At 39.3% G+C, this 11,490-nt stretch overlaps 1 protein-coding gene across 3 annotated transcripts in view; it reads left to right on the plus strand.

The window, feature by feature from the left end:
* The window catches only part of gsna (gelsolin a), a 26,715-nt gene extending 15,429 nt beyond the window's left edge, over positions 1-11,286 (plus strand). For 2 of the 3 annotated variants that reach the window (XM_031277393.2, XM_031277394.2), the window contains exons 8-17: positions 113-417; positions 1,118-1,251; positions 1,662-1,752; positions 1,936-1,962; positions 4,922-5,092; positions 6,327-6,501; positions 9,105-9,226; positions 9,712-9,789; positions 9,895-9,955; positions 10,428-11,286. In XM_031277393.2, coding sequence (XP_031133253.1) covers positions 113-417; positions 1,118-1,251; positions 1,662-1,752; positions 1,936-1,962; positions 4,922-5,092; positions 6,327-6,501; positions 9,105-9,226; positions 9,712-9,789; positions 9,895-9,955; positions 10,428-10,597 — 1,334 coding nt within the window. In that variant the 3' untranslated portion in view covers positions 10,598-11,286. The remainder of the gene's footprint in view (positions 1-112; positions 418-1,117; positions 1,252-1,661; positions 1,753-1,935; positions 1,963-4,921; positions 5,093-6,326; positions 6,502-9,104; positions 9,227-9,711; positions 9,790-9,894; positions 9,956-10,427) is intronic. The other variant, XM_031277395.2, reaches the window with a different exon arrangement.
* Positions 11,287-11,490: the final 204 nt, after the last annotated feature.

An 11,490-nucleotide genomic window follows, 5' to 3' on the forward strand; every position in this document is an offset into this window, starting at 1 on the left:
TTATATTTCAAAATTAAAATGCTCATATCACTATTTATTTTTCATATATACAGTATATATTCTCGCTTGATATAATAACTCTTACGTGCGCTATCTTTTCTCCTGCTTACAGGCAAAGATGCCAACATGGACGAGCGAAAGGAAGCGATGAAAGCAGCAGACCATTTCATCAAGAAGATGGGTTACCCCAAACACACGGAGGTCCAGATCCTGCCAGAGATGGGCGAGACGCCGCTCTTCAAGCAGTTCTTCAAAAACTGGCGGGACAGAGAGCAGACAGAGGGCCTGGGCGTTGCCTACATCTCTAACAGCATCGCCAAGATCGAGAAGGTGCCCTTCGACGCATCCAGCCTGCACGACTCCCCCGCCATGGCCGCCCAGCACGGCATGGTGGATGACGGCAGCGGAGAGAAACAGGTGAGAGGACAGAGGCTGGACATCTGTAACACTTTATATAAGAAATCAGGCTACACCCTCTTACAACCGCGATGGCTGCACCTGATTGGACGGCCGCTTCATGTGGGGCTGTTTGCTCCCGAATTTCAAAACAGACCAACACAGCGGCTCATCTAGAAACTTTCTCTTATTTTACGAAAATTCTCCGAAATGTGTTTCTGAAAACATTTTATGCGAGAAATAAGCTATGCAGTTGCTAACTCTGTCTCAGTCGAGCTGCTGCTGCTGATTTGCATAAAGTTGCCTGTATTTAACTTTATGCAAAAACAGGAGCGCGCAACTAAACGCCCTTTTCTCTAAAGTTGCCGCAAAGCTACCAGAATGCATTGCACAGCTGCTCACATGAGCGTGGAAATGACGCTTCCCAGTGGACACGTACCATAAGATCTCAGCTGCTGCTGCCGCTATTACCTTCCCATCCTGTAGGGGGCGTACATTTTCCATGCAAATAGCTCCCTGTTGTGGAAAATGAGTTTGTGATATTTGTGAAATACAGACTGAGTTCCACAGGGAGCTTCACATTTGGAAAATGTTATAATTTACATTATACATTACATTATACTGTAGATTATATGTTATGTAATATCTACATGATTTGTAGTAAATGGGATAACACATTAATTACAATAGTCCCTAAACATGTTTTTTTCTTTCTCGACAGATCTGGCGTATTGAGGGGTCGGACAAGATGGCTGTGGATCCGTCCACACATGGACAGTTCTACGGAGGAGACAGCTACATCATCCTTTATAACTACCACCATGGAGGACGTCAGGGACATTTTATCTACATGTGGTGAGAATATGATAGAGTTCAGTTAAAGCTGAGATAGGCAATATTTTAGTCTAAAAAATATTCCCCTCATAACTGCCTGAATCATAAAGCAGGGAGTCATTAAATTATAAGAGCAAAGTACAAACTGCCTGAACCAGTTAAACGCTGTCAACTGGACAATGTAATGATTGATATTCTGTGTTGAGAGAGTCAGAACTCAGTGTTGGAAATGTGCGTATAATATTTGTTCTGTGTTGTGTATATATATACAACTATTGATTTCCATTCAATAGTTACTGCTAAAAACATTTTTGACTTTGATGGGTTTTTTTTTTTTAAATTACCAGCCTTTTTTTTTACCTTGAAAAGAGCCCAGTCTGGGCCTCTTATTCTGTTCAGTGTAATGATGCTGCGTTCATACTGTCTCCCAGGCAGGGCGCAGACTCCAGTCGGGATGAAATCGGGGCCTGTGCGATCCTCGGCGCCCAGCTGGATGACGAGCTTGGCGGTGGTCCTGTGCAGGTGAAACACATTGTTCCGTTAGTGCCTATTCATCTCATATGTCATGTTATCAAAGTCTCTGCTGCCCTTTGGCTTACTCAGCGCAGTCACCTCCTCTCTAAAATGTACATCCTCTTACTCTCCCTGATGGTTTCCCCGCTGCTGCTTCTGTTCTGTCCTCCTTGGTTTCCCTCCTGTCTTTAGGTTGTTGGTGCTCCTATAACAACTCAGGTATTTTTCCTTCCTTCCCTGCTCCGTACCCTCCCAAAATGACACATACAATTTTTGTCCAGAGCCAGCGACAAAAGAAGCTACATTTTCTTATTTTCTCACCTTCCTGATAAATATGAATATCTTGATTTTAAAAGGGGCTGTTGTTGTTCTGGCTCCTTTAAGACTTCATGAATGTGATAATGAGTCAACACAAACAGGACATTCCGATGTGGATGTTAATGGGAGGTTCCCTCCTCCTCCGTCGCCAACTCTGTTGGCTCCACATAAATAACAGCCCTGTTTCCAAACTCTACTCTGACCTGATTTTAGATACAACATCATGGTGCTGATGTTAGAGTTTGGAAATAACTGTGGAGATCTTTCTGTATGCTTTAGAGTTGTTTAGAGTGAGTCCTGGCTCTGCACTCATGTGAGTCGTCATTCATTCATTTCTGTGTTCTGCATTCACACTTCATTCCTCATGCGTGTCTTCACTTTGCATGTACATTTATGCTCATGTTTTGTGTGTGTGTGTGTGTGTGTGTGTGTGTGTGTGTGTGTGTGTGCTGTGGCATGACCCTGTGTGTGTATTAAAGGCTAGAGAAAGAAGAAGATATTCACTTGATTTGTCCAACTCAAATTGCTGAAGCTTTATATTTACTTCAGTTAAACTTGGGAACGTACTTTTATACAGAATGTGCCTTGATCCTTTACCTCCAAGCGTTGGAATCCATGCAGTGTGGAAACCTCTGCAGATGTCACGTTTGTATTTAACAGATGTTTCCCTGCTCTCACTGTCAAAATAGAGAAAAGCTGTTTTGCACACGTCTCGACGCTTTTGGATTCACAGTTTGTCAAACTTTATTTGACTTTAATTTACCTGGCCAGGGCCGGGTATCGTCTTAAAGGACAATTCCGGCGCAAAACGAACCTAGGGGTTAATAACAGATTTGTACCCACTCGATCGCTCTCTGGGACATGTTTTCATGCTAATCGAATGTGTTTGTACCTTGAAAGAAGCTAGCGCAGGCCGCTGATTAGCTTACAACGCTAGTATTCGGGGCACAGGGAAAGTAAAAACAAATTGCTTATTATACCACTAAAAAGGCTCAAAATATCGCCACACTTCAACGGTAGCATAATGAGGTCCCTAAATGTTAACTGAAGCATTGAGAACATTGTAAGTGTACAGATAGTTTATTAAAAAGATAGTTTAGAAAGACAGTAGCTCCCAAGACGGCGGCCGCCTGTATACGAGAACGCGACTGTCTTTCTCGTATCCCCTATCTTTTTAATAAACTGTCTGTACACTTACAAAGTTCTCAATGCTTCGGTTAACATTTAGGGACCCTCATTATGCTACCTTTGAAGTGTGGTGATATTTTGAGCTTTTTTAGTGGTAAAATAAACAATTTGTTTTTATACAGATACAGTTTTGGTACAGATACTGAAATGATACTGTCAGGAATATAGACAGATTTTTCTACAAAACCCTCTTTTGATTTACAGGTCCCATATTATGATCATTTTCAGGTTCAAACATGTATTTTTGGTTTCTACTACATGTTTACATGCTTGAACAAAAAACACATTCTTTCCCTCCTACTGTCTGTCTGAATATACTGTACCTGTATTCACTCTTTCTCTAAAAACGCTCTGCTTTAGCGCCTGTCTCTTTAAGCCCCCCTCCCGAAACAGCCCAGTCTGCTCTGATTGGTCAGTGTTTCCGGGTCTCCGCATCTGCACTCACGCCGTCTCTGCACCACCATTGCAGCTGGGAAATGACTGTAACGCCACTGTAGAGGCACTTTCTACCTATATATAGTATCCTTGTGACATCACAACCGTACGGAAGTCCTGACGGCTCGTTTATAGGCACAGTTTCTGAATGCGGGCTGTGTGCATTTCTCTGTGAGCGTTTTGATACATTCACAGTATTTATATCGCACTTTGACCAAATAAAAAAATACATTGAAATCTTTCTTTTTACAATATGGGACCTTTCACAAAAGAAGCCAAACATCTCAATAAATGTCTCAGTTCAAAAACTTTGCCTGAATATATAATTGGTAAAACGATGCTGAATCTTCAACTTTTGGAATTTGACATTGGAATTGGAATTTATTTTTGTGGTTCAGACACATTGTGGTCATTGCCAACAATGTATTGAGGTTTGACGCCTAGAGAGATGACCCCAATTAAATATTAATGCCCAGAAGTAGAAGTTGAATCAACAAAAACAACATACAACAAAACCATACTTCACCAAACTATATTTTTTCTCTGTGCTCTGGTCTGACAGTCTCTCTAGTTTTGGATTAGCAACCAAGACAAGGCATCTCACAATGATTTAACCAGAGATTTGAAGTAAGACAACAAAATTAAAATACATCTTTTATGCTGTTTCGAGACAACCAAAACTGACAAGTAATCCTGCTGACGGACAGACAGACTGTTTCATATTATACAAGAGGATGCACAAAGAGTAGGGACTGCTGGGAATGTTTGTAGTTTGAAAGTGTTTGACTGTGGACTACCCATCAATGATTATTTACCATTTCTCTATTCTCTCAGGATTAGCATAATTTGCTGTGATGATTGGTTGAGCAGAAGAGCTGACAGCCGTAAATATTTATGGGAAAGCGGCCTACCAAAGAGACTCATAATACTGTGTTAGACCGAACCTGCGTCATCGCTCAGCGTCCTAATTCCACAAACCTCGACTCTCAGCACCTTGTAGCACAGACAGTGAACATGTGGCTCAGCCCCATGCTGCCATCTTGTGTCTGTAGTCTGTACTGCAGCAGCCGTGTTTCACGTATTGTTGATGCATATTTCACAACACACAACAAGGGAGGCTATGTCTGTTGTGATGTGGTAACACCACCTGGGGATAATTCACATCGTCAAAACGCATGAGGTATTTTGAAGTACCGTAAATCATGCTTGAGTTTTAACTTTGCCGTTTGTGTACCAGGTGAGAGTGGTCCAGGGGAAAGAGCCGGCCCATCTGATGAGTCTGTTTGGAGGACAGCCCATGGTAGTGTACAAGGGAGGAACGTCCAGGGAAGGAGGTCAGTCCGCTCCTGCAGAGACTCGACTCTTCCAGGTGCGCTCCAACTCTGCAGGACACACCAGAGCTGTGGAGGTAAGAGGACAAACGTCATACACATTCTAACTTCACCACTGACACAGGTGCTTTTAAAGGATAAGACTTACTGTCAACAAATGATGAAAAGACCAAAACAACTACAATTTGATCCTACTAATAGGTTTGTGTGTATATATCAGAGCCTGGTGTATCTTATTCCTCTTTGCCATTGAGCCCCATTGTTGTCCAAAAACTGTTAGAAACACATCAATGAGACACACTGTTGCACTAGGTGACATGTAACTTTATTGCAATGAACACACACACACACACACACACACTGTAGTTTATTTTTGATTCAATCAAACATACACCGGTCTGCTGCTGGAAATACTCACTAGAACAACAAGTGTGTATTAATCCGCAGCTGAAGATAGTCCCCGACAAAGGCACTTTCTTACTCCTGTTTCAGTAATGTTTGCTAAAACCATAGTGCCCAGCTATATATCTATATATAGATATATCTCTCTCTATATCTATCTATCTATCTATATAATGTGTATATATATATATATATACATATATATATATATACATATATATATATATACATATATACACATATATATATATATACATATATATATATACACATATATATATATACATATATATATATATACACATATATATATATATACATACATATATATATATATATATACATACATATATATATACATATATATATACATATATATATATATACATATATACATATATATATATATATACATATATATATATATACATACATATATATATATATACATACATATATATATATATATATATACACATACACATATATATATACATATATATATATATATATATATATATATACATATATATATATATATATATATATATATATATATATATATATATATACACATATATATATATATATATATATATATATATATATATACACATATATATATATATACACACACAGACACACACACACACACACACACACACACACACACAGCGCAGAGAAGCATTCATTTTTTGGGGCTTTGCATGGGATTATTTTGACAATGACCAAAAGAAAGAATATCACCAGCCTCTGTTGATTCTACAAATTCATCTCACTCCATTGGCAGTTACAACCATATATGGTCCTCAATAAAAGTCTGGTTACTGCTTAATATGAACCAGCATCACTACATAAAATGTATTTTTGCTGCACATGTTAACCTACAATATCTCCGCGTCCATGCAGCTTGACGCAGCGTCTTCCAACCTGAACTCCAACGATGCTTTTGTTTTGGTGACCCCTGGAGGCTCCTTTGTGTGGGTGGGCATGGGTGCCAGTGACACAGAGAAGCAGGGAGCCCAGCAGCTGTGTAACATCCTGGGAGTGTCAGCCTCTGAGCTGTCTGAGGGAGGAGAGACTGGTGAGGAAACGTGATGTAACAATTTCTCTTTTTTTGTGTGCCTTTGAGTCAAGCTGAAACCCAACACCAGTTAACATACTCCTGTGTCGGCTATGAACTGTGTTCAAGCTGTTAAAATAGAGCTTTCATGCTCAGCTTAATAGTTTTCTTTTTGTATCTCAGCTAAAGTAAGTGCTTGTGTTCATCTATATTAAAACAAAGACGATTTGATTGCATCATCGCTTTAGATGTTACCAGTAATCGTGTGATTTGCTTTCAAAGCTCACGAAGAAACTGGCTTCTCTGCTAACAATTTCAAATAGAAAACCTCAGGTTAAAACATAACAGATTCCATTTTTTATAAACACCCTGCTTTTTAAGGATTGGCCTCAGCCGAGGGCTGCTGGAGACAACAGAACAGTAATTCAACATTTTATTTCTGGGAGCTTTCGCTGATAGTTTATAACTTTTCCTATTAAAAATTCACACAGTGAAATGTGTGTAAGAATCATTTGTCACAGGGTAAAGTGAGGTAGTTACCTTGACGCTTTTACAGATTGTGATTCAAAATGTATATTAATTAAAAAACAATACATTTTGTATTTTCTTTGTACGTCTTTAAAGATGCAAAATATTTTTTTGTTTATTTATTATAAATCAACAATGGATCACAGGGTTTCCCCAGAAAAATTGTTTAGCCCAGTGGCAAGTGTCTTTTTTTACGAAGACGGCCTGGCTCACAGACTGATGGCAGCATTAATGTAAAGCCCAATAGTTTCTGTGATAACGGAATCATAAACGGAATCGGGAAATTGAGAATTTAAAAAAGCTATACGACCGATGCCATAGGGCTCTATGTTAAGTCAGTGCTAAAAGCTAACTAGAGATTTTGAAAATATGACTGTCTAAGTTTCCAACCGAGCCACCCCACGGCAACTGTAGTTTAAAAATGTCTTAAAAATACATTACAAAATAATTCCTTTTTACAAAATTATTCCTTTTTGATGGTGGGGGGCAACTTAGGCCCGATGGGCTACCAGGCTTGCAATACACTGGGGGAAACCCTGGATCAAATGACCAGTGTTGCCAACTTAGCGACTTTGTCGCTAGATTTAGCGACTTTTCAGACCCCCTTAGCGACTTCTTTTCAATAAAGCGACTAGCGACAAATCTGGCGACTTTCTGTAGAAAAGTCACCAGCCTGTGGCCGCCAAAACAGTCTCCTCGCTCTTCTGTTCTGTGACTGAGGAGCAGCCCCTCCCCTCTCTCCTCATGTGCAGCAGCACTGCGCACAGTGCGCAGGCAGGTAGAAAGGGGAGAAGGGACAGGGTGCGGGGGCCGGTGTAGGTACAAGAGACAGCGGGACGCAACGGGAGAAAGGCGCCGCTGAGCTGGCCTGGCCCTGGGCAAACCAGCCTTCTTTGAGAATTCTTTATTGATCTTTTTCCCTCCCTTTGTAGAATTTCTTTTTTTACTTCAAAGATAGGCTATACCTAAGTAATAATTATAAGGTAAAATAAATTCTGTATTGAATTTGTGATTATTTGGCTAAAGATTTCTATTTCTTTCTATCTACCTTGCTGACACAACCACTAAGCTTTATGCAAATGATTGCGTAATGACGTCACAAATATGCAAATGAGCGTATGATGTCATCCCGCTACTTTTAGCGACTTTTGGAGCTGGTTCTAGCTACTTTCATTGGAAAAGAGTGGGCAACACTGCAAATGACCCTGTGTAATGTGAAAAGGAATTATTCATAGCAACAAACCCAGAAAGGACTGCAGCTTTTTGGAGCTTTTATAGCATCTTTTAGGTCATAGTTTTTGTTTAACCGCAGATGTACTTTATGGTTCACTCTCAGTGCTCTCATCAAGCTAATACGCAGTCACAGCAGGATGCTGTTTTCAGCTAAATGTTCTGATCTGTACACTAAGTGCCGAGCACCAAACGGTAACAGTTAGCTACTAGGTAGCAAACCAGAGCTAATCAGACACAATTACTCCAATGCTAATGTTGCTCTCTCTTTGTATCTGCTGGGTGAGTAAATAGGCAATTGTTTGCTAGTGAGTTAACATTAGACATAACTTTATAAGGTGGTAATATGTCAATTTCATTTTTTTCTCGTCCCTAAATGGCCCGAAAAAAATCCATGAACGCAGCTTTAATTATCAATGGTACGACATTTTGGGGAAAATACGTATTAGCTTTCTTGCTGAGAGTTAGGTGAGAAGATTGATACCACTCTGCGTGTCCACTAACTATGAAGCTAATCATTAGCCGGTTAGCTTAGAAATAGTCTGACACAAGCCCCCAAAAAACAGATTTACAGATTAAACAAAGGAGATACATCTTATTATCAGTGAGTTTTAGAGGTGCTGGTAGATACCATTTTTTTTTTACCTTCAGACAGAACTAGGCTAGCTGTTTCCGGTCTTTGTGCTAAGCTAAGCTAACTGCCTCTTGGCTGTAGCCTCATATTTAACTGACAGACATAAGTAGGCTAAATAAGGATATTTCCCAACATGTCTAACTATTGCTTCAATCTCTTTAGGTGTTTATTTGCGTTTTGTTCCTGTTTAAATATATAAAACTATAATAACTTGAAGTGTGCCTGTCCTCAGATCAGTTCTGGGAAGCTCTGGGAGGAAAGGCAGACTATCGCACTTCTACCAGACTCAAGGACAAGATGGACGCTCACCCACCTAGACTCTTCGCCTGCTCCAATAAGACTGGAAACTTCATCGTAAGTTTTTGGTTTGAGCTACCTCTGCTGCCGCTGCACTCAAAAAAATCATTTCACAGAAGCGGACCCTTCTGCCTTTCCCGAAATAATGACAGTTACTCTGGATAATTCATGACGGAAGCCCAATGTGATGAAAATAAAGATCCTATAAGTCATTATAATGAGAAACTTTCTCTAAATAATGACTTGGTATCTCAAAATAATGAGAAACTTTTCAAAATCTCAAAATACAATTATTTTAAGATACTAAGTCATTAATTTGAGAAACTAAGACAAGTCATTATTTTGAGAAAGTTTATCATTATTCGGAGAATGTTTCTCATTATTTTGAGAATTTTCTTCTTGTAATGACTTACAGAATATTTTTTCTTCATCACATTGGCAAAAATGGGCTTCCATAAATCTCAGAACTTAGTTAACAGCTTTCATTACAAAAAAATGTCCAACATCAATACAGCTCCACTTACCCGTTGTCCTCCGCTCAGATTGAGGAGGTACCCGGTGAGATGACCCAAGACGACCTGGCCACTGATGATGTCATGATCCTGGACTCCTGGGACCAGGTAAAGAAAACCAGAGCTTTGACTGCTCTATACATACCAGACAGATTCAGAGCTGAGTCACTGCAATGAAAGGAACAAATACGCAGTAAATTTTCCCATTTTCAGGTATTTGTCTGGATCGGAAATGAGGCCCAAGAGGAAGAGAAGACTGAAGCGATGGCGTCTGGTAAGGACATCTGTGGGAAAAAAAAGCTCAACATCGTATTATTAAGATAGGATATCTATCTGTATAATCATATCAGTGAAAAAAGGAAATGCCAACAGAACTTCCCTCCATGTATTATAATTTTAATTCACAACAATCCTTTGGCATCCAAAACTGACTTTTCTGATTTCTGTTTAAAGAATATTTATAATTGTTGTGACCCATCAAACATAATCATTTGCTTATTCAAAATATAAAACACCTCGTGTAATATTTAAATTTGGGACATCAAGACCATATTCACACTACAAAAAAGAAAAACAAGTTATAAAATCTTATTTTAGGATGATATATTTTATTTTGTTTATTAAAGCTAATATTGTCAAACACCATAGCTTGTTAAGCAAATGCACATTATTCTGCTGTGCATTTGTGATTTAACTTTACTCCGTGACTTCTAGCACCAATTCAAGCTTTTCCTTGTCTCCGTCAGCGGTCCGTTACATCGAGACCGATCCGGCCAACAGAGACCTCAGGACGCCCATCGTCAAGATCAAGCAGGGCTTCGAGCCGCCCACCTTCACCGGCTGGTTCCTGGGCTGGGACCACGAGTACTGGACCAGCGACCCCCTGGAGCGCACCATGGCTAGTCTGGCCCTGTGAGATCTCACCTGACCTTTGACCCCTCTGCTCCGCCGCAAGCACTGAGCTCCAATCATGAGACTCTCTTTAGCTGCCAATACTCCCAGAAAACTTTTTTTTTTTTACTTATTGTGTGCGTTTGTGAGGGCTACAGGTCGATGAAGCAGTGGTTTAATTCACTTTGTCTCAACCAATCGCAATAGAGCTTTAACAGATACACAGGCTTCCTCTAGGGTTTGCACTAAATACAGTCTGCTGCTTTTATTGAAGCCAATTTTTCACATTTATTGTATATGTTGACAATACAACATGTTCACTAGTGAAATGTAAGGAAAACAGAGTCTTTGTGTACGGCAACATTGGAAAACTCACTGCCAAGAAAAAAAACTGCTTATGAAAAGCAATACAACCGATGCCTTAATAGTCTTTCCTAGTTTACAGGCAATCTGCTTTTTTTTTAAAAAAGGTACCGTTCCAGTTTAAGGATGCCTTTATAGATAAGTTGTTTGCACATTCAGTTTAGATGCCTCTTATATTTATTTTTTAAATGTCACAGATGCATGCCCAGGAAAACTCGTGTGATGCTGCAAATGGCCAACTTTAAAATGGGAAACCAACGCTTTGCTGCTTTACAAACCAGTTATGTCTTCCGTGACACTTTCTAAGGTTTCCCCTGTTATAATTTCAATAAAACCAAATAAAATGTGAAATGTTTACGCCTCTGCTTTTACAAACACTTGCAATACTGATCTAATACAATGAGTTCCATAGACAAAAATGATTTTTGATAGCGTCTTTATTTAAAGTCTTTATATATTCGTATTATGTCAGGATAAAACTATATCAAACATTAGCAAACTGTATAAAAAAAGAAATTAACCATAAATTCTGAATGAAACTTGTTATAATTGATG

The sequence above is a fragment of the Sander lucioperca genome, chromosome 14, assembly GCF_008315115.2.
Source record: "Sander lucioperca isolate FBNREF2018 chromosome 14, SLUC_FBN_1.2, whole genome shotgun sequence".
NCBI classification, from domain to species: domain Eukaryota; kingdom Metazoa; phylum Chordata; class Actinopteri; order Perciformes; family Percidae; genus Sander; species Sander lucioperca.